Consider the following 20852-nt stretch of genomic DNA (forward strand, 5'->3'; position numbering starts at 1 on the left):
CCTCGAATGTCCAGTAAGAGAGCATGGGAGTTCAGGATTGGGTGAAGTTTCATCTGGAGAGACAATCGGGCTGTGGCTGAGGTCCTGGAATCCATCTGAAAGCACCAGGCAGCTGCGTTGGTTTCTAGCAGGGAAATGGCACATTTAGATATGAAACCAGAAACAATGAAGAGTAAGGGAAGAAACCAAGGATGAGAAAGACCAATTTGTATATGTTTTTAATGGCAAATTAAAACTTTCTCAAAGAGTGAAACTCTGGGCGAAGATCCATTGAGCAAGCCAAATTCCTATCCATTTCCCAGAAAACAGGATGCAGTTTGGAACTTCCAGGCCAGTTGAATTGAAGTGCTTTTGTATAGTTAGCTTAAGTAACCAAATGATGAAATCAATCCTCCAAATTGTCAGCAGAGCAGCTGTTCAGAAAGCTCTTGTTAGTCATTGACCTTATGTTTAATATGATTTCCTAGAATGTAGACAGTTAGATTGAATAAAGTACTGCATCAAAGCCCTCCTGCCCCCTCCCCACAGCTCCCTGCAAATGAAGGAACCAAGGCAAATAGAGTAGCTGGCACGGAGTGCAAAAGCCCGCGCCTTCTTGCCCCCCAGATGCCCAGGGAAAAAGAGGAGAAGAAAACACATCACGCGCATGTGTAAGAGAAGACGGCTCAGTCTCTCTCCTAATCGTAATGCAGGGGGAGAGAAAGAGCAAGTTCACGACCTAAAAATCCACTTCTTGTTTTCAAGAATATCTAAGGATTCTTATCCACCCTATTTCCTTTCTGTGTAAAAGTAGCTTTAAACCTGACCTTTTATATGACCTGAATTTATTGCTTATGTCACTGGAGGAAGGATGGGATGTGCTGATGTACAGTGTGGTATGAAGTTGAACAAATGGGGAATGGGGATTGACCTAGGGATGGCCTAGGAGACGTGGATGTCTGGTGGGTTAGAAGCATGCTGAGACCAGTCCTGATGGTCTTTTAGGGGCGAATGAGTGATTAGTGCTAATTGGGGCTTCCTCATGACATTTCAGCAGTTTCTGATGTGAGACCAGTGGGGTGACCTCAAGGAATGGTTGTCTCCCCAGGACCAGACTTCTGTGGATCTTCCTTAAATCCTGCTGTGACTAACAAGACTGGGGACAGGCAGTCTCACCAGGAACCTGGGCCAACTTCTTTCATGTCTCTGAAGCTGAGGCAATGGGATTACGGGGACTGTGGAAGCCCGACATTCAGAGCAGGAGTGTGTGCACATTTGTGTGTATGTATGTGTCTGAGCACTGGGGCTCGGGGATGAGGTTACCAAAAGAGTTACCAAGAGACAAGAGAGGATGTTTGCTAAATGGCCAAACCCATCTCATGTCCCTTAGCGTCCGTCACGCAGCAACTGGCAAACAAAATGCTGTTAACAGAGTAAATTTGGAAGAGTGTGGATGGATCCACATAAACACATCCTTACTCTGGAAGAATAACAGGAAATATTATCTTTAGTGATGGGAAAAAAATCACACAATTCGATTGGCAGTATTGTATTTTAATTTGATCAAGAATCAAATTGTATGTTTAAGCACTTATCCATTGCAGAGCCCAGAACTCTTAATGGTGATTATCTCAATTTTGTTAACAGTTGTCCTGAAATATTATAACCCATAAGTACACGCAATCAATTTGTAAGACACTTCTTTTCTTTTTCACAGGAAGAACTGAAAAGATTGCAGAACCCTTTAAAACAAGTTAATGATGGAAAATATTTACTTGAAAAGTAAGTAAAAATACTAACAGAAATTAAGGTTGATGCTGAAAAGCTTACATTAAAAAAAAACTACTTGACAAAGACAGAAATAAATAAGTAAATTTATTTTATGATATCATTTTGGCCAGGAATGTGGCTCATTTGAGATGGATGTATGGCTAGTTGAGCTACAATACACAAGCTGTACTGATTAACAGAGTAATATGATGCCAGAAGATGTCCCTGATGGTATGTCGGAGGGCTTGCAACTAACCCTGCCCTGTCTCTGGCTTTAAATCAGTGAGGTGTATAGAAGGAAGTCAAAAAATTTGCAGAAAGCACAAGGGTAACACCAAGACTAATGGAATGAACATTTGAAACAGCACTGCAGAATGGAACGAAACTGAGCTGGAATTAAAAGCAAGAAAAAAAGAGATGAAATTGAACAAAGTTAAAAGTAAAGTCTTCCATGTAGGTTTTTAAGAAAATTGTACAATTAGAGCATGTGAAAGATGTATTCTGATTTCAGATCGTGGATAAATGCTTACAGGTTTTATCTGATATTAACATGAGACCATAGTTTTATGTGGCTTTTAAAAATATTACCACAATATTACTCTGACTAATAGGCATACGTTGTCAAGATAGAAAAAGAAAAAATGAACTACCATGAATTGAGTATGTACAAAGCACTCTACCAGTTACTGAACACTTACAGATGTTTCCCCATCGAATTCTGATCATGGCCTTTTGACGTAGGCATTATTGTTTCCATTGAACCGATGAGGAAAGAGGCTCAGAGAGCTTTCAGCACTTGTCTCACTACACTCAGCTGAGAGTGGGGAGGATGAGAATGAAGCTCAGGTTCACTGCCACCAGAGCTCCTGCTCACAACCACTCAGTCCCACTGGCAAGTCCCTGTGAGCGTCACCATGCTTGGGTCTGGGTGCCCCATTAAAACGCACTTTGACCTCCCCAGGAGCACCAGAGGAGGTCATTTAAAATTGTGAGAGTTCTGGAATCATGCGAAACTATGCTTCAAAGAGCTGAGGATGTGTAGCTTGGGGAAAAGCAACCTCAGAGGAAACATAACAGCTGTTCTTAAACATCTGAAGGAATTTTCCTGTAAAGAGGGGCTAAATTGCTCTTCTTGCTCTAGCAAGCAGAACAGGAATCAATGAGCAGGATTTATGGAGAAACAGCTTTGTGACTCAGAGAAAAAAATATGGTAAATTTTGTAAAGATTCAGCCTGCCCACCAGAGTGGACTTCTTTGTTAAGGAGTGAGCTGATACCAGAAGTACCCAAGGGGCGTGCACATGACCAGCCATCTGAGATGCTGCGGAAAGCATTCCTGAAAATGGAAGACCCTGGATTTGATTCCTCTTTCTGCTTTTTCCTGGCTTTCTGAGTCTAGAAAAATTACTTAACCACCTTGAGCCCATTTTCCCACCCTGGCTTGACAGTCTTCTTGAGCGCATGAAACGAGGCTCGCATGATAGCGTGGTGCCTTCGATGGAGCTCCTTCCCTACCCGCCTGGGGGGCTGTTTGAACCAGGCGGACTCTCAAGTTCATCCCATGTCTGTGATTCTAAGAGTTTGCCATGTTAGCACTTGAAGAACAGGTTCATTTGATCAAATGAAGTTTCTGGCTTACCTGTGGCTTTCATTTACCCTTGTTAATTTACCCTTGTTTAATTTACCTGGTTCTCATTAATATGAATAAATAAGAATAAAATAGTTTGATGTTCCTCCTCCCTCTCGCTACCACCATCGCTAGTTATATGTAAACAATAATACCTGAAGGCTTTTGGCTGAAACTGGAAAGAAGGTTTTGTGTTCTATGGTGATTAGTGTGATAATGACATTAGATCAGTGGTTCATCATCTTGACTGCACTTACAATCACCAGGGAGTTTAATAAAAATGCGCTGGCCTAAGCTCCCCCAACCCCAGACAAATCAAGTATGAATCCCTGGGGGTGAGGTCCTAGAATCAGTATTTCTTAAAAGCTTCCTTCATGTGATTCTAATGAGGATCTGGGGTTGAGAACCAGTGGTCTACATGCATTTTAGATTTTTTTTTTGGTTGTTCAGTAACCTCATTTAGCTTAATTGTCTGAAGACACACTTTCTCTGCGGTATTCGGCTCAGCTCATTTATTTATTAAATCTGGCTATGCTGTTTTTTTATTATTGATTTTAATATAGGAAGTGAACTGTAGAAGTTTTTTTTTTTTCCCCTGCTAATTGACCACAATTCTATATTAAGTCCCTCACTAACACCAACATGTATCTTTCCCAGCTCTGTGCTGACAGGAAGATATGTGAAGATTAATGGTCTACGTGTGGACTTCTGCCTCCTCCCCCTTCCTCTGTTCTTTCCCTCTGATTATCTAGAAGCCTGAGAAAGCTACAAAGCTTCTGGAAATGGCCAGTCTGCTTTGTGTGCTTATTTTTCCCAGTCCTGATTGAGGAATTCCAGGGATGGAATTTAAAGTCTTCCCTCAAAACACACAGGACTTTCATGCTTTGTCCTAGCAGTGGCTGCCAGTTGGGACAACCCTACCCACTTGCCTGGAGTTCTGAAGGTCTTCCTGGTCTGCTTCAGGACAGGCCTGTGTCCTTCAAAGCTGTCAAATTTGATTGAAAAATTGGTGTGCTTTGAGTGAGCAGATTAGGCATTTCATTACAGCTGTAGCTGACTTAGGTGCTGATGTAAATCATCTCAGCTACTTGAAATGACTGTAAGTTAAGCGATAGTGGTGTCATAGCAGTTGATCGGTTATTCCCCCTTGGAACATTACAGTTATTCTGAATGCTCAACAGGGCTTTGTGGTAGACAGTCAGTGGGAAGGGCGGGGAGGCTGCGACTCCGTTCTATTTGAGACCATATACTGGGCCACTCTGGTGCATTTGTGTTCTCTCTCTCTGTGAAGCTTGGCATGTGCCCATACAGAGAAGAGTAATTAGTCAGGCCATTAATTAGGAGGCTGCTTATGACTCTGTTGTTTTTGGTAATCATCATTAACTTCAGTAAGACCTTAGGCTGACTGCTATGCTTGGTAAATGCTGAGTCAGGCTGGGTACCCGACACACATTCTTCTGACATCGTCACTTTATTACCCACAGGCAATTATGGATAGAGTGAACGAAAGCTACCCAATTGAAACCTACATATATTCGTAGTATATAGTTTGTTGAGAATTTATACATTGTAATCCCAAATTAATAAATTTGTTAATATTATTAAAAAATTTCTCTTTGTGATGACTTGAGCCCTGTCTTTGGTTGCTATATATCAGCAGGGCCCACAACACCTCACTTGTATCTCTGTTGCCCAATTTGCTAATTTGTTATTAAGGAGTATAACTTACAGCACTTAAAGTATCCTTTTTCTAAGGCTGTTGTTCCTACAAGACTACAGAACTATAAAAATGAGACTTTCCATGCCTACCGACACTGGATTAGGTCTCTCTGTGTTTCCCCTTTAATAACATCCATCACATTTAGAATTACTTGTTCAATATCCATCTTCTTGGACCGTAAGAACAGGAACCACGTTTAGTGTTTTCACCATTGTATCCCCATGTTTTACATTATTCCTAGCCCATAGGAGACATTTACTATATCTATAAATGAGGGAATGAGGTTAAATTAATAATGGACCCTGAACACCAACAGCACAGACCAGATGAGACGGTTTTTTCCCTTGCCTCTCAGCATCCCATCTGGGCAACCACAAAGCTATCTTGGGCTGATGGCACCACCTAGTGGCCATGTGCACATACATATGATCTATCATGTTTTCCTCATCACTTGGTTATTCCTTTCTCAGGAGGAGAGAATACAGTCATTATCCTAATGATGCCTTTGCATGTTTTTTTTCTTATCTTTTCCTTTTCTTTACCATCACTGTAATACTGGTCCTCATTACCTGGCCAATTTGAATACCCACCTAAATAATTTCCTTCATTCTTCTTGCTCACTCCCACCACAAACCATTCTTAGACATCCCATTCATCACATTTTCCTGTTTCAAATGCTTTATTTCCCTGCAGCAGTGTTTTTCAAACACAATCCATTGATAGTTTCTTAAATCGATTTGATGGGTCACCACTAGCACTTAAAAAAACTGAACTATAATTGAAAATATCAGAGTTGGTGGACATTTAGGTTGCTCCCATATCTTGGCTATTGTAAATAATGCTATTATGAACATTGGGGTGCATGTATCTTTTTGAATCAGTGTTTTTGTTTTCTTTGGATTCTACTCCTTTGTTTTAATATCTTCCTCATATGTATTACCTTTTACGTCTCAACTTGTCTAATTCCTGTCCATTCTTCAAAACCCAGCACAACTGCCATCCGCTCTGTGAAGCCTTCCTTGACCACTGTAGTATCCAGTGACTGTCTTACATAAACTCATAGGAGCAGTGACCATATATTCATCATCATCTGTCTTTCTCCAGGGCAGATTCAGGCTTTGTTCATAGCGGGAGCTCTGAAAAAGTTTACAGAATGAAAGGAGGAAAGGTTCACTAGTGGTAGCACTGTAGGGAATGAATTAAGTTCTTTCTACTACTCGCTAGTTGGACGATACCAGGAGATTTGTAACACTATACTTACTTTCCCCCGAAACGGCCTAACGGTCCGCTTTCCTCTTTGCTTAAAGTAAATGACTTACATGCCTTAGATGAATGTTGAGCTGAGTGGCAGAAATCAAGAACAGTGATGTTAAAAAACAAAACAACATTTTCTTTCTATGTACAGTTATTTATCCACCACCCATCAATAGGAACTTTTAGGACCCTATTAATAAATTAAAGTGAATAAAATTGAATATATATTTGCCTTTTCAATTAAATCTAAATTGGCAGTATTATTGATGTAGATGTCAACTTTATGGGTTCAGCTATATTGAGGCATTATTTCTGTTTGTAGTCACCCGCTGGCCACGGATGTGGAGAATAATATTGAAAAATATCATCTCAATCTACAGCCCTTGGAATCAAAGGTGAAAATGTAAGTTATTTCAAAGTTTACTTTAAAGCACTTGTTTTAAAGTTCTTGCTTTCTTAATCTCTGAACTATTCTAGAATGTAGGGATACAAGAATTACACATTCATTTGTTTCACATTTATATGTTATACATTGTTTCCTCCCTGTTCTAAGCAGCAGCAAAGCCATTTGCTTCATCATTTCTTGGTTTTTCCCTTTTCGAGTAACGTTCTTCAGCTTCTACTAGCATTTCCACTGTCTCTCTTCTTAGTAACTTGTTAGTTCCACCTTGGAACAACTGGGTTATTTCTTTTACACACACTCGCACGCACACACACACATCTTTTCAACCCTGTTCCTTCTTCCTGCTTCCAGTCCAGCTCTTACCCAGTTGTTTTGGGAAAATATCTCTTCCCTTTCTTCCTCACTTCTTATCCTTTTCTTTCTTATTCTCTCTTAATAGGGCCAAATGAGAGTCCTTTTCCTCCACTACCAATGACTATTGCACAAAAATACTGCTAAATACACCTCAATATTAATAAAAGTGAAACTAGTAAGACCCAAGGTGAAACAGGTGATGTGGTATTCTAGAACAAAATAACGACCTTCTAAAACCATTACCAAGTAGGGAAGGGGCCTAACGTAATCACTGTAGATGTACTCTTAAACTGTGCTTGTTCTCTGTGATCCTTTCCCATTCATATTTCCTTCAGGGGTGCATGTAAGTATTGCCAGTGAGGGTGTGTATAATCTCTTCCTCCCGCTCTCTTAAACACACACACACACACACACACACAGAGCTTAACACTCTGAGAAGCACGTATCTGGAGAATTTAAACATGACAGCTTGGCCAGGGTCACTGATCATGTGCAAAAAGCCCAAAGAGGAATCTTTTAGAAAAGAAGTCCCCTTGAAGAAAGGCACCTGGAGGTGTACGACAAGCCGTTGCTGGATTTAGGAATTGCAACAGACATGACACAGATACACAGTATCCTGGTGGATAAAAGCAAACATTAATACACACCCCTGTAAGTCTACGTTAACCTTGGTTATCAGTAAAAAGCTTGTCTCTGAGCGAGCACATAGTGCTACCTCTCAAGGTGAAATTCAAACGTGGCTTCTGAACCAGTTGGGTCCCCTGCTAGGTCACTCTGCGTCGTACTTAGTTAAATGAATAATGAATCAGGCCCGCAAATCACTTTATATAAGCAGTGTGTCAGCCTTACTACACAAGATGTTGGTTTCCAAACATAGGTTGCCTTATCCTAGGAATTTTCTCATTAAGATAACATCCTCTTAACTGAAAAAGCGCTGGAAAGGAAAGTTGGTTGTGTGAAAAATTGGAGTGTTTAATTTGAATGCTGAAACGAAGTTAAGAACCCTCCCTGGTCTTTTTTAGTCTTCATCATCTCCAAGCTGTAGGGGCAGAGCGACAGGTGCCAGGAGGAGGAGCAAGCAAAGGAAAGCTCTCTGTGCCCGAGAGCCCAGCCAGCTCAGAGATTTTATGTGTAGCTGGTTTGATGGGGGAGTCTCAGACCAGTGAGGTGCAAACAGAATGGTTTTCTCTCTCCTAATAACTCTGAACCCCATTTCCACTCACCATAGGGGGATGAGGGAGAGAAAACTTAATCTTGTCCAATAATGGAATTTGAGTCCCATTGGAGAATTTAGTCCAGTTCAGTGACTCTTGTCTAATCTGGTTATTAAATTCTTAAATCTCATGACAGGCCGAACATCTCCTCTCCACCCATTAGACCTTTCCTACAGCTGTGCAGCTAGCTCCCCGCCTTCCCCCTCATCTCCTCTTTCCACCCTCCCCAGCTCCCCTCCCTTCCCTCTCCCTTCCTCCCCTGCTGTCACTCACCTCTCCCACCCTCTGAGTGCTGAACACCGAAGCTGCCCCAGGTTTCCTGTTGATGGTGAGCGCTTGCACCGCCAGGCAGTTCTTTCCTTAAAAACAGACCTAAGGATTGGGACTCTGTGGGAAGGGTCACTGGGTCTCCCCTGAGCCCCCACCAGTGGTGTGGGCTGCACCCCTCAATGTATCCATTGCTTTGCTGGGGCTGTCTCCCCCAGGCCGACCTTGGCATCCTCAACAGGGAGGATCTCAGCATACCCCCATCCCTGCTTCCCAGGGAACCTTCCTTAGGCCTGCGGAGCACTGGGTATGAAAGATGGGCCTTGTCCCACATTCTGGAGTCACTGTCAAACTTCACAGGCTTTCTCGTAGAGTCTTTTGTCTTCTATTAGTGGGAACCAGCTGAACACGTACCTTTACCAGGTAGAAGGCGGGGTAGGGAGAAGTGAGAGTTATGACACCACAACATCTGCTTTCCTGGAAACTCTCCAATCGCCACCCTGATGTGGGGAGAGCAGCAGGTTCCAATGAAGGTTTTCTGGACAGTCCAGCTCCTGCAAGCCCCAAGGGGGGTGCACCTTGGCAGGTCAGTCTCTGAATGTCAAAGATGAGGTAAGATGAGAACTCTTCTCAGGTGTGGGCGCCTCCACTGTGACCCTGCTGCTAGTGCGAACCTGGTCGGGGTCAGATGGGGCAGGAAAGGGTCTCGGTTGTTCCCTCACACTCAGGACAACATAAACAGGAAATATTTTGATAAGAAAGCCTAAACCTGTGTGTGGCCATGCAAGGAATCAGTGGAAAGAAGCAGAGGTCTACAGGGAAAGAACATGTGTGTTGAAGGGTGGAATCGAGAGGACATGTCGGGAAGGGTGCATTCCCTGGCTCACGAAAGCCACCGTTAAGAGGTTATTTTGAGTTTTAGACTTGGAGGATCAAAGAACTGCATCAAAGGGGTGAAAACAATCAAGATTGCACAGCTATTAATAAAAAGTCACTTTGGGGAGGTGAAAGGCAAGTTTCCTGAAGATCAAACAAAAGCAAGCCTCTTCTGTCAGAAAATTTGGTGCAAGCAAAAGTAATAGTGAAAGCACCACAACGGAGGCTGTCGTTGCGACCCTTAGACTGAAGATGGGAGTGTGCTTAAGGGCCGAGGCTGGGAGTGCGCACACACATCAAAGGGGTGCAGGCTTTAGCACCGAGGCCGGACTGCAAAGGAAGGAAACAGACCCTCCAAATCCCACCAAACCTCTGCCCTTCATGCTGGGGTCACCCCTTGCCTGTTGCCGCGAGATCTAAAGCGCATCTTTCGAATACAAACCGTCATTTAAAAGTTGCTCATTGACTCTGTGCAATCCCTCTCTTTATGTTTTAACAGTATGTATATTTTGTGATGGAACAACGTAGCGATCTTTTGGATATGAATCATCTTTTAAAAGTCTGCTCATTAAATATGTTCAATTCCTCTCCTTATTTTTTATTAACATATTTTACTTAGTGATCAAATAACATTTAGATTCTATAAGGGAGAGACAGAGACAGACAGACACACTATTGAGAAGGAAGACAATTCCCAAGAGAATTGCAAAGCTCGTTTTCAATGAAGCCTTGTTAAATTGCATTTGTTTGAGAGTAATACCTGTCAACTGTAGTCAAAAGTTTAATTAAAAAGATATGAGAGAAGTGGGATTGAGAGCACAGACTTTGGAGTTAGAGCACCCTAGGTTCAAATCCCAGCTCTGCTCCTTACCTGCTGTGTGACCTTGCAAGCACTGCTTACCTCTCTGGGCCTCAGTTACACTTCTCTATAAAATGAGAACACTAATCATGTCTTAAAGGATTGTAGTGAGCTTTCAGTGAGAAAATCCAAGGAACACATTTAGTCTAGTGTGTCTTTTCCATGCAATTGTACCTTTTCCAAATATATTTTGTGTCAAATTGGGCTACTAAAATATTGTCTGTAAAGATCCTTAGGAATCCAGTGTATCATATCAATGTATATGATTTCCATGATTTCCTTAAGTAATTATAATAATTTATCTCAGACCTCTATTTGTCAAGTTTGGGGCTAAGTGACTTAAATACTTTATCTTGACTCTGCAAGAGTTACAAAGAAGTTATTGTTATTCCCATTTTGTGCATAAGCAAAATGTAGGCCGGTAAGTTTAGTATTTTGCCCAAGGCCACAGCTAATGAGAAGTAAAACTGAACAAGAATCCATATCACTCTAAACACATTTAGTTTTGGGGAAGTCCTGGTTTAAGATAGGGATGTAGGAAGACCCTGTACCGTTTTCTCCCACGGATGCATTGAATCTACAGCTACAATTCCATATATTAAAAAAAACCCAAAACACTGGTGGAGTGACCCCTTCACATTGGGCAAACAAGAGGGAAACCACATCAAAGTGCATCGGAAAAGCTGAGACACAGTCTCTCCATAAGCCCCACCCCCGGGGTGACAGCCCACCATCCCGAGGGAACTCCAAACCCAGAGCTTTCCTCTGAGAAGCAAAAGGTTTATACCCCACATTGAGCACACCAACTTTCAAGGCTGGTACCCGAGAGACGAGCCCCCAGACCCCTGGCTTTGAAGACCAGCGGGGCTCAAGGAGATCCTAGAGGCTGTGGCGAACTGAAGATCATCCTTTAAAGGGCCCACACGCAGACTCACCCACTCCAGGGCCCAGTGCAGAAGCAACCCTTTAAAGAGTGCCCAGACTTTATGTGAAAGAAACTCATTTGCTGATTTTGAAGCGTTGGTCTGAGGGGCAGGGGCCTGCTGGCATACCCTCCAGGCCTGGGGCTGGTGGGCGCCATCGTCCCACTCTCTGTCTGGCTCCGGCTGGTGGGTGCTGTCTCTGCGCTCTCCCTCTGCTGTGCTTCACAGCACCTGTGTCTCCTGCAGGGGAGGCTCTGCACACATCTGGTGCCGCAGTTCTTATCTCTGCTGCCCTGGCCTTTGCAGCTGCCACCCAGGGGATGTCTCTTGATTGCCTGGCTCTGGAGTCCAGGGGAGTGTCATTCCTGGGTCCCATGGGACTATAGCCTCCAGACCACTGCACAGATAGCAGACTGAAGCACACCCCCTGGTATTCCTGAGAAAGAAGCCTATTTCCTTGTCCGGGAGCTTTGGCCTGAGGGTCAAGCTTCTGATTTGGCAAAGCAGGGAACAGAGGCCGGTGCGTGCAGTCTTGGAGCTTTTCCTCTGCTTCACTCCATATTGCTGGTATCTTCCAGAAAGGAGCATGTACCCTTGCATGATGCCCTGATTTTTGCGGCTGCTGCCAGGAGACACTTCTACGCTGCCTGGCTCTGGGTGGCCTGGCTCAGGGCTTACACTCGTGGGTCCTATAGGACTGTAACTAATGGAGAAAGAGGTGTTGTTGTTTTGGAGAAACAGTTCTTAAACAGCTACCACTCCCAGGGCACAGCAAGAAGCAACACACCAGGAGCTCAGAAGCTCAGTCTTTCTGTGAAAGGGTCAGGCTTCTAATTAAATGCTTCTAAGGGCCAACTGTAAGCCTTTCCTGAGACCTTGGAAGGTGGGCACTGTCTTCAAGCTCTCCCTCTGCCGCACTGCAGAGCATCAGCATCTCTTGGAGAGGACCTTTTATACGTGTCCGGTGCGCTGGTTATTGTGGCTCCCCCCCAGCAGACCCCCCTCAATCTCCTCCTGGCTGTGGAGGCCAGCAGGGCTTATGCTTGTGGTCCCACAAGACAGTATCTATTGTGTTTTTTAAAAGCTGCTGCCTGAGTGTCTGGCTTCCATTCAGCCTAAATCTAGGTGCTGCTGAAGATCCCCCCCTTTGTGGCACTGACTGGTCTTCGCACACCCTTACCTACTGGGAGTTATTAAAAGTAGAATAGGTTACTTGGATACTCAGAGATTTGAGGGACAACCAAGAGCTGGGGCAAGGTTGAATGATAAGTTTCGCCTCCTACCCAAGGCCAGCCCTTCAAGCTGAGGAGGGATGGCTGCTTCATCTAATACATAGAAACCAACACAGAGAATCAAGCAAAATGAAGGGACAGAGGAATATGCTCCCAATGAAAGAACAGGATAAAACCTTCATGAAATGGAGATAAACAAATTATCTGACAAAAAGTTCAAAATAAGAGGTCATAAATATGCTCACTGAGTTCAGAAGAATGGGTGAACACAGTGAGAACTTCAACAAAGAGATGGAAAATATAAGAAGGCACCAAGGAGAAGTCACAGAGCTGAAGAATACAGTAAACATACTTGTGTCTAACCACACCTCCTTGTGAGGTAAAACCTGTTCTTCTTTGAGCATTTATTGAGCTATTTCTGGGACATAATCTAAGGAGAATATATTGTTGGTTACCTACTTACCATATTCCTAGAATGGTAGAGAGATGATGGGCACACATGGTCATTGCCTTCCAGGGCTTCACAGTCTAGTGGAGGAAGAGGACTCATTGGAAAAGAGGTGTCTGGACCGGGCTAATCAGATACTCTTCTTTTTGAGTGGTTATTACCTCCCGGAGCTACTGATCTCTTTCATAGACTCAGTTGCCTCTGTGAGCCTCATTTCTGAAGTGCCTTCTCAGTCTTCCTAAAGAAAAGAGCCAAGACCCCAGTGGCCCAAATTCCCATCTGTGAAGGAGTCGGGGGTTGCTGACAGTTAGGGTGGTCATAGATGTTGGTGAAGAAACTGGTAGAAAGATCCAGAAGAGCATGACTCTAAGATGCTTAAGACGTACCAACAGTCAGAGTAGGGAGCTGAGGTCAGGAGTTACAAACTGAGCAGAAACTTCAGTCTGGGATGGCGGGATAGAGATACGGGCAACTGCTATGGAAAACCCGTCTGTTGCCTGCAGTGGCCCTTTCCTGGCATTTGGGAAGGTCTGTATGAAGATCCAGGGTTGCAGCCGACACCAAATCATACAAACATGACAAATCTGTTAGGGTACCTTTTAGTTGCTTGTAGAAAATGTAACTAACAGAGGCTTAAACAAATAGGGGTTCTACTTATCACTCAAGCCAAACCCACCATCTTGCTCCCTTCTCCATCTCTCCCATTTGCCAAACCATGAGGAAGGAGTGCAGTGTAATAGGGGAGACAGGGAATCTGGTCCAAGGGTTGGGTAGGTCAGTTCCCATATTGTTCCACCAAACTTGGCCAGGACTCTTTATTGCAAGTAACAGAAATTCAACTCAAACTAACTTACATATAAAAAGAGATGATATTAGATCACCCAACAGAAACCCCCAGGGGCTAATGTGCTTCAGACAAGGTCATAAGGCATCTCTGTCTCTTGTCTTCTGTAAGCTCTGCTCTCTGCATTATTGCTTCTTTCTCTCCCAGCATTGTGGCAAAGTGACCACGAACAGTCCAGGCTTACAACCTACCAATTGGAGGTCTCCAGGTGCAGGAGGGGGCTTCTTTCTCAGTAGCTTCTCATTGGCCTGGCTTGAGCCAAGTGTGCATCCATGAACCAATCACTGCCTGCTGGTTGGTCAGCCCCAGCACACGGACTGCTGTCTACAGTGGAGGGGTAGGATCTGCTCCATCCAAAGCTCCTGGGTTGAGGGTTGGTGGGTCCCCAAGGGAAAATGGGCACTGGAACCAAAAGAAGGAGTAATTAATGTTGGCCAGGCAAAGCCTACCACTGTGACAATACCAGTGCCTTCCCTCAGACCACTTGTGGGCAGGACTGAGTGGGAGAAGACAGACAGAAGGAGCTACATGTAATTAGCTATTGTTTCCCAACATACTCAGACTTGTGTCTTCTTTGATGGCATCCTCTTTTTCCCATCCTCAAATTCAGCTTACTTGGGAAATAATGTATTTTGAAATTTAAAAAATTATTTAGTAACATTTAAGAATTAGGAACTTTCACACAAACAATCCAGATGTCTGACTACTCTTGAAAAGCTGAAAGGTCTGTCACCCATCAGTTGTGCCAGGATGGGGTTCCCCCTCACAGGGGCAGGTACTGCCCAGTCTTCCCCCACCCGGGCCCCAGGCGACATCGGGATTCTTCTCCTGTCTCCACAGCCTCATCCTGCCTGGTACCCTCACTTTCATGCCTTTGCCCAAAGGTCTTCCCTCTTCCTCCCTAGCAATCTAAACCCCATCCATCCTTGAAAGCTAATTAAAGTACCAGGACTCCCTCAAGCCTCCTCTAAGCATCCCAGCCCTCAGAGAGCTCTCCCTTCTGCTCCTCTGTGTAAGGACGTCTGCTGACAGCCAGAACTGCACAGGCTGAGTCCCCAAGTAGCTGCGAATGCAGGAGGGAGCCACCTGCACCATAAAACTGACAAGGGCTTCTAGAAAGGGCAGAGGCAGGCGAGTATGCCATCCCTGAGATGAGAGAAGATAAATTGGAATTGACCTGGCAAAGAAATCAAGAAAAGTATTTTATATCATTTCTTTTGAAATAAACCTCAATACCGTATTTATAATTCAAAATATAGGAACACACACAATGTGCCTTCTTACTGCAACCAGCTTTTAAAGAATTATATTGATGCCATTGCTCGGTTTCAGAAGTGAAAATGTCAAGGTTGTTGGTGTTTAGGGTTTACCCTGCGTCCGTGAAGGTGCCTTGTGAGTAGGAATTGCAGTAAAGCTGGGGTGAATAGATGACACGTGATTCCCTTTGATTGAGGGATGAGGTGCTTCTACATTTTAATTCTGTCATACAGTAAATAGTATGTGGAGATGGTATTCTGAGAGCTAATATTAGAATCATTTAATCTGTGAACGTCACATCAGTGTAGTTAAAGGGGAGTAAGTATATGATATAAACACTTTTCTACGATTCAGAGAGTCATAAATAATAGCACAGCTCCACTGTTTAAGGAAAACAGTGTAGCAATTTAGAGTAATAGCCTAATATGACGTGACTGTCCTTTCATTTTTAACCCTTAAATTAAAAAAAAAAGAATAAAATACAATGTAATATACTTTCAACTAAGTAAAACTGTTTTCATATGTGTAGGCAAGGATAGTGAGATAACTATTCAAAAATTAAAATGACTTTAGGGAAGTGAATGGCTTATAGATGGCTTTAATACACATTTTAAAGGTATTTAATATTTTCACATTTTCTTGTCAGTTAACAAAAGTAGAGGATATCCATTCACTTGGAAGAAAAGGATATTGTCTTCTTAATCTCTGACTTAAGGAAACTGACATGTCACTGTAAAGATCCCATAGAACTAGAAGGGGAAGGTGATGCTTTAAAGGCTTTGCAAGCTTTCACTTGCGCATCCTTTTGTTTTTTAAAGGTGTCATGCTGCCCCCTGGTGTTCAACAAGCTAAAATGTAACATCTCAAATGGGGGCTACGCTTTTCATGTTTTCTGAATAATCAAGGCGATTCAAAAAGGTGGCGTTGGGGGGAGAAATACCTCGTCCTATAATCTTGTGCATATTCCATATGTTGTCAGTATTTTCTGTTTTTAAAATCACATTTAAAACGTCACATGTTTCTAAGCCCTTGATGGGCAGGTTTGCAGGCTTTAGGTGCCCTCAAGTTGCCGGGACTTGTCAGCAGGGCTCTGGGAGATGCCCGGTACTTCAGGCACTTCAGATGACATGGAAATCAGCCTCCAAAAGTTTGATACTTTCTTAATAAAATGGATCCCAGAGGAAACAACAGGATTACCAAACTCAGGCCCATAATCTTACAGGACCTTCTCTGAGGTTCTGTTTAAAATCTTTAAATCCAAGGAAAATAAATAAATATGGATGCGTTTTGAGTAGACATTGCATAAGAAAACAGTGACCACATATGACCCAAAGCAAGGTCAGGTCCTGCTTTAATGGGGCCTGCAGTGTGCATATAATTTGGAGAGCCCTTAAAGAAAAACCTAAAAAATACATCCTTTTGCAATTTTATACAAGCCACCAGAGGAGCTCCTAGAAGAGTCTGGAAGCTCTTGGCCTCTAAGTAAGGGCCCCAGAAGCTTCAGTGTCATAGATTCAGGGAAATTGGCCTCTGACATCACCAAGGTATTATTTCACTGCAGGTTCTGGACTTTTCCTTGAGCATTATAACTCACAGCGCCTTGATGAATTAGGAAATATATACAAATTCAAGAATGTGATAGCATTTATGTATTCTTTATATCCTCTGACCGCTGAGAATTGATGGTCTTTGAACCATTCTAGCCAAATGAAAATAAATCAGTTCATTTACACAGAAACATCTTTAGTGACTTTGGTTGTATGTGGAAGAATTATAGAAGATTAGAGGCTTCCAGGAGTCGAGGAGAGAGTGATGGAATCAGTGCAGTCATTTAAAACTATTTTCAAAGGCTGAATCCTGACAATCGGTTTTCATTTCCAGCTAACCCCCAGGAGAAAAGGGAGTGTGTTCCCTGATCACATGTGAAAATCTAGATGTTAATCTCAAAGATTAGAAGCTAGTCCAAATGGAAAAAAAAAGTCACTTGGCTTTCACAAAGAAGGGGTTTCTGTATCCAAATCAGAACATGGCTTTTTTGGGGGGTACTAATCACAGGAAATAAAAAACTTCCTTGGGTGAAGTCTCAAGCAGCCACCTCATCGTGGGTTACTTTAAAGTTCTGAATAGCACGTAACACTTCCAAATATTTTGTCTTCTCCATCCACTTCTTTGTTTATTTATCATACATTACCCCAGTTTCCTTCCACAGGGTGTAAAATTTGTGACCACAGGGCTCTTGCCTGTCTTGTCCCCAGAGCAGGACCCCTGCACTTGACCATGTAGACTGCGCTATCAGACATCATGGGACGCCCTTGAAGTCTGTGTGAATGGCTCCCATAGAGCTGCAGTGCCAAGGGCTGACCTTGGCACAGGATGGTCCCCCAACAGTGATGTATTGAGTGAATGAATAAGTTGTACATCAGCCTGTTTATTATTCTCACTTGAAAAAAGGATGAGAAATGGAAAGATTTTGTGTCTCATGAATCAAAGTACGTACATTCCTGGGTGCAAACTAGTTTCACTTTGATGACTCTTTCTGACTAAGTTGACTCTTGTAGACTGATTTAGCTTGGGCAAGTCTATGAAAGTCACATTAATGAAATAGAAAGTCCAAGTCTTCCGATTTCCCGTGTCACATTCTATGTGTTACAGTTTCCCTGTCCCCAAATCCAGCTTCCCAGACTCCTTGTGCTTTTCTGAGTCTATGAGCAGGGAATGACAGTGGATGCACTGTTCCCTGTTTTTTGTTTTGTTTTGTTTTTTTTGGCAGCATCCAGCGAGCATGGCGCGAGTACCTGCAGCGACAGGAGCCCCTGGAGAAGAGGAGCCCGTCCCCGCCCTCCGTGACCTCAGACAAGCTGAGCAGCTCCGTCAGCATGAACACCTTCTCAGACAGCAGCACACCCGTGAGTGCCCGTTTCCTTTTCATGACCTTGGGATGTGAGCAGGTGGTTTGTGATGGATCTGCAGGTGCTTGTTTGCTATATGTGAACCCATGGTGAGGGTTTTGTCCTCTCAAAACCAAGACACAATTCAAAAACACAAAGTGAACTTTATCAAATCTGAGGGAATTGATTGTGTTTGAAATCAACCTAAACTACTCATTTGTGTGTTGGCATTCTTCTATTACTGAGAATATCTTTCTGCCTTTCTTTACAGAGTATGCTTCTTTTAGTCTGTGTCGTTGGTAGCATTTTGAGGTGCAAATAGGATAGAAGATTAGCTTGGTTACAAGGATTTTAAAGAGAACTTTCATAGGAAGAATTGAAAGGGGTTACAAATTCAGGGGTTGCATCTCAGATGCCTACAAGACCAGGTAAGTAATCTATGTGACTGATGCTAGCTGAGTTGTGACTGGCTCACTGAATGAAGGTGTCATCTAAAGAGGCAGCCCACCTTGCCTCCTGGAAGTATGTTGCCAGGTGGTAAAGCAGAAAAAATGTTGCCAAAGGTCATTTTCTTTCTTCAGATAATGCCAGAAATCCAGATTTTTAAATGTTGGCAACCAGTAAGAAAAATTTAAATGTAAATAGACCATGCCCATGGACCGCAGTTGTCCTGGGGGCCACCAGTTTAAGAACTCGAGTATAAGGCTGAATGATGAAAGAACCTGTTGAAAGCCTTTATTTGAAAAACAATACGCAGCAACTGTGATGGGAAATAAATGATGAGGCAATTGTACTGCAGAGTTGTGTGGATTTAGCCCCTGGGATCACTTACCATAGTCACTGCAGTACTGAAAGAAGTTAGGAAATGAAGTAACTACACAGGTATATTATTTCCAAAAAAATCTTCCTTGAATACTTTGTAATCATGTTTGTTCAGTGGTGAAAAGGCTTCCCAACAGCCGAAATAACATATTCATGTTGGGATCAAGCAAAGGTTGTTTTGAAATGTTTTCAGATGATAGCGTTGCCTAGTCTTTAGGAAATGGCTTCATCTAGCTACGGATTCTAAGGAGAGGGCAGTAAGTTAAGTTTATGGCTGTGCAAATAATTGTGGCAGAAGATCTATTTTTAGCTGACAGCAGAAATTGAATACTTTAGTGAATCTGCACTTGTCAAAGACAGTTTTGTGGGGGAATGAATTGTCTTAAGGGGCCTCACTGTCACTAGAGGACGCTCATGAACCAGTTTGGAAAATGTCTGCGTTTGTTTAGTCAAGTGTATTTAACTCATGACTTGTGAGTGGAAAAGAATGTGAAAATGGAGTGTTTGGGTTGCCTTCGCTGTGAATGCCAATACAAGGTGCAAATTAAATGGCTTTGAAGACTCGATTTGAATGATGGAAACTGAATATCAAATCACTCTGCCAGTGAGTGAAAGATTTGGGTTTCCTGCTTTTGTGTCTTCTCACAGTTCCCATTGTGGACCATGTCAACCGTCCTGGGATGTCTAATGGCTTCAGTGTTGCTTTGGGTGGTTAACCTTTTGGCTTATTGGAATTCAGGATGAATCTATCTTTGCTTTATATTTATGCTGCCACACCACTTGGATTCTGACACCTCAAGTGTTTCTGTGTAAATGCACATAGTTCCCCCTTGTGGGTCCTCATGTTTATGTATAGTTTTGCTCAGCTTTGCTAATAGTTTTACCTTATTTAATTAAGCTGAGCCTCCAGGTCCCCCAATGTTTCTTACGTAAGGAGATTTCCTCCCTCAAGTGTCCCTGGCAATTTGGTTTCCCATAAGGTGTGTCCGTCCAACTGAATTGGGGGTGGTACCTGTTCCACCACCGCATCGTCGTGTCTTGACTCTGTGCTTGTGGGACAAAGGCGACTCTATTCCGTGTGTGAAAGTTTGGCTCACTCTTGATTGTCTACACACAGTGAGAATCAAAACAGACTTTCCAAAAACATTATTGGAATTAGCTTCAGAAAGAAAGCAGACCCTGCTCAGAATTCTAATAAGGTTATTGATTATAAGGACAACTTTGATATTGATGATGTCAGTGGGTGTGACACTAAATGTACAGAATAAAATATGAAAATATAAGATGTTGGGGCATTCCCAAGTCTTTTGTTTGTCAGGCAGGTAAAATACCCAGGCCATCATTGTTTAAAATTTTATGCCTAACTGTTTGGAGTTGGTATAACTAGCTAAGGTAGTTTAATCTCCCATGATTATCTGTTCGCTGAGACTTCTTTGATGAAGATCCATTCTTACATCTTTTGTTGGTCGCAGCCCCGTGAAAGGAAACTGACTCTACTCCACCTTGACGAGCCTGCCAGATGCACTGGGTTCATGTATATTCTCAAGGAACCCCAGATAGAAGACTTGCTTTTACCCCTCTCTGAAGTAGACCTCAAGTTTGTGGAGGGGATAAGGAAGACCCCTGGTCTCCCTTGGCTAAGCCTGTCACAAAGAGATGAGCTTTCTCTAATAATCAGTGAGTGCATTTGGAACTTCAGGGTTAAAAGCTTTCAGTCCATGTCAAATGTTCTCAATATGGTGTCTCCCTAGGGGGTTCTCTGGGCCTCTGGCTCCCACTAGATCCCCTCCAGCTTGCTGAACCTCAGCCCTCTTTCTCTGGGCTTCATCTATCACTGTTGCTGCCTAGACCATGGTCTGTCTTCTCTCATCTGATCAGCTGCCTGTCTCATCCCAAGTACTAACCCTCTACTAACCTCTAATGCAGCCGCAGTTGGAGGCCAGTCTGCCCTTGCCTAACCCATGGGCCTTGCCAGCTGCTTCACGAACCCTGTGCGCATAATAACTGCAATTACTGCCTATGCTAGCTGTCTGCCCCAGGCACGCGACGCATGGGAAGCCAGCAACCTGATGGGAGGAGGTGGGGGAGGAGCCCTGTGCTGAGCTGAGAATGATGC

The 20852-nt window shown here is 43.2% G+C and overlaps 1 protein-coding gene across 1 annotated transcript in view; it reads left to right on the top strand.

Annotated features, from left to right (window-relative positions):
• Nucleotides 1-20487, top strand: part of IQCJ (IQ motif containing J) — a 164498-nt gene extending 144011 nt beyond the window's left edge. Inside the window, exons 2-5 of the mRNA XM_064476898.1 lie at nt 1697-1761; nt 6672-6752; nt 17797-17931; nt 20154-20487. Of these exons, the coding sequence (XP_064332968.1) occupies nt 1697-1761; nt 6672-6752; nt 17797-17931; nt 20154-20487 (615 nt within the window). The remainder of the gene's footprint in view (nt 1-1696; nt 1762-6671; nt 6753-17796; nt 17932-20153) is intronic.
• Nucleotides 20488-20852: the final 365 nt, after the last annotated feature.

The sequence above is a fragment of the Camelus dromedarius genome, chromosome 2 (genome assembly GCF_036321535.1).
Source record: "Camelus dromedarius isolate mCamDro1 chromosome 2, mCamDro1.pat, whole genome shotgun sequence".
In the NCBI taxonomy this organism is placed as follows: Eukaryota; Metazoa; Chordata; class Mammalia; order Artiodactyla; family Camelidae; genus Camelus; species Camelus dromedarius.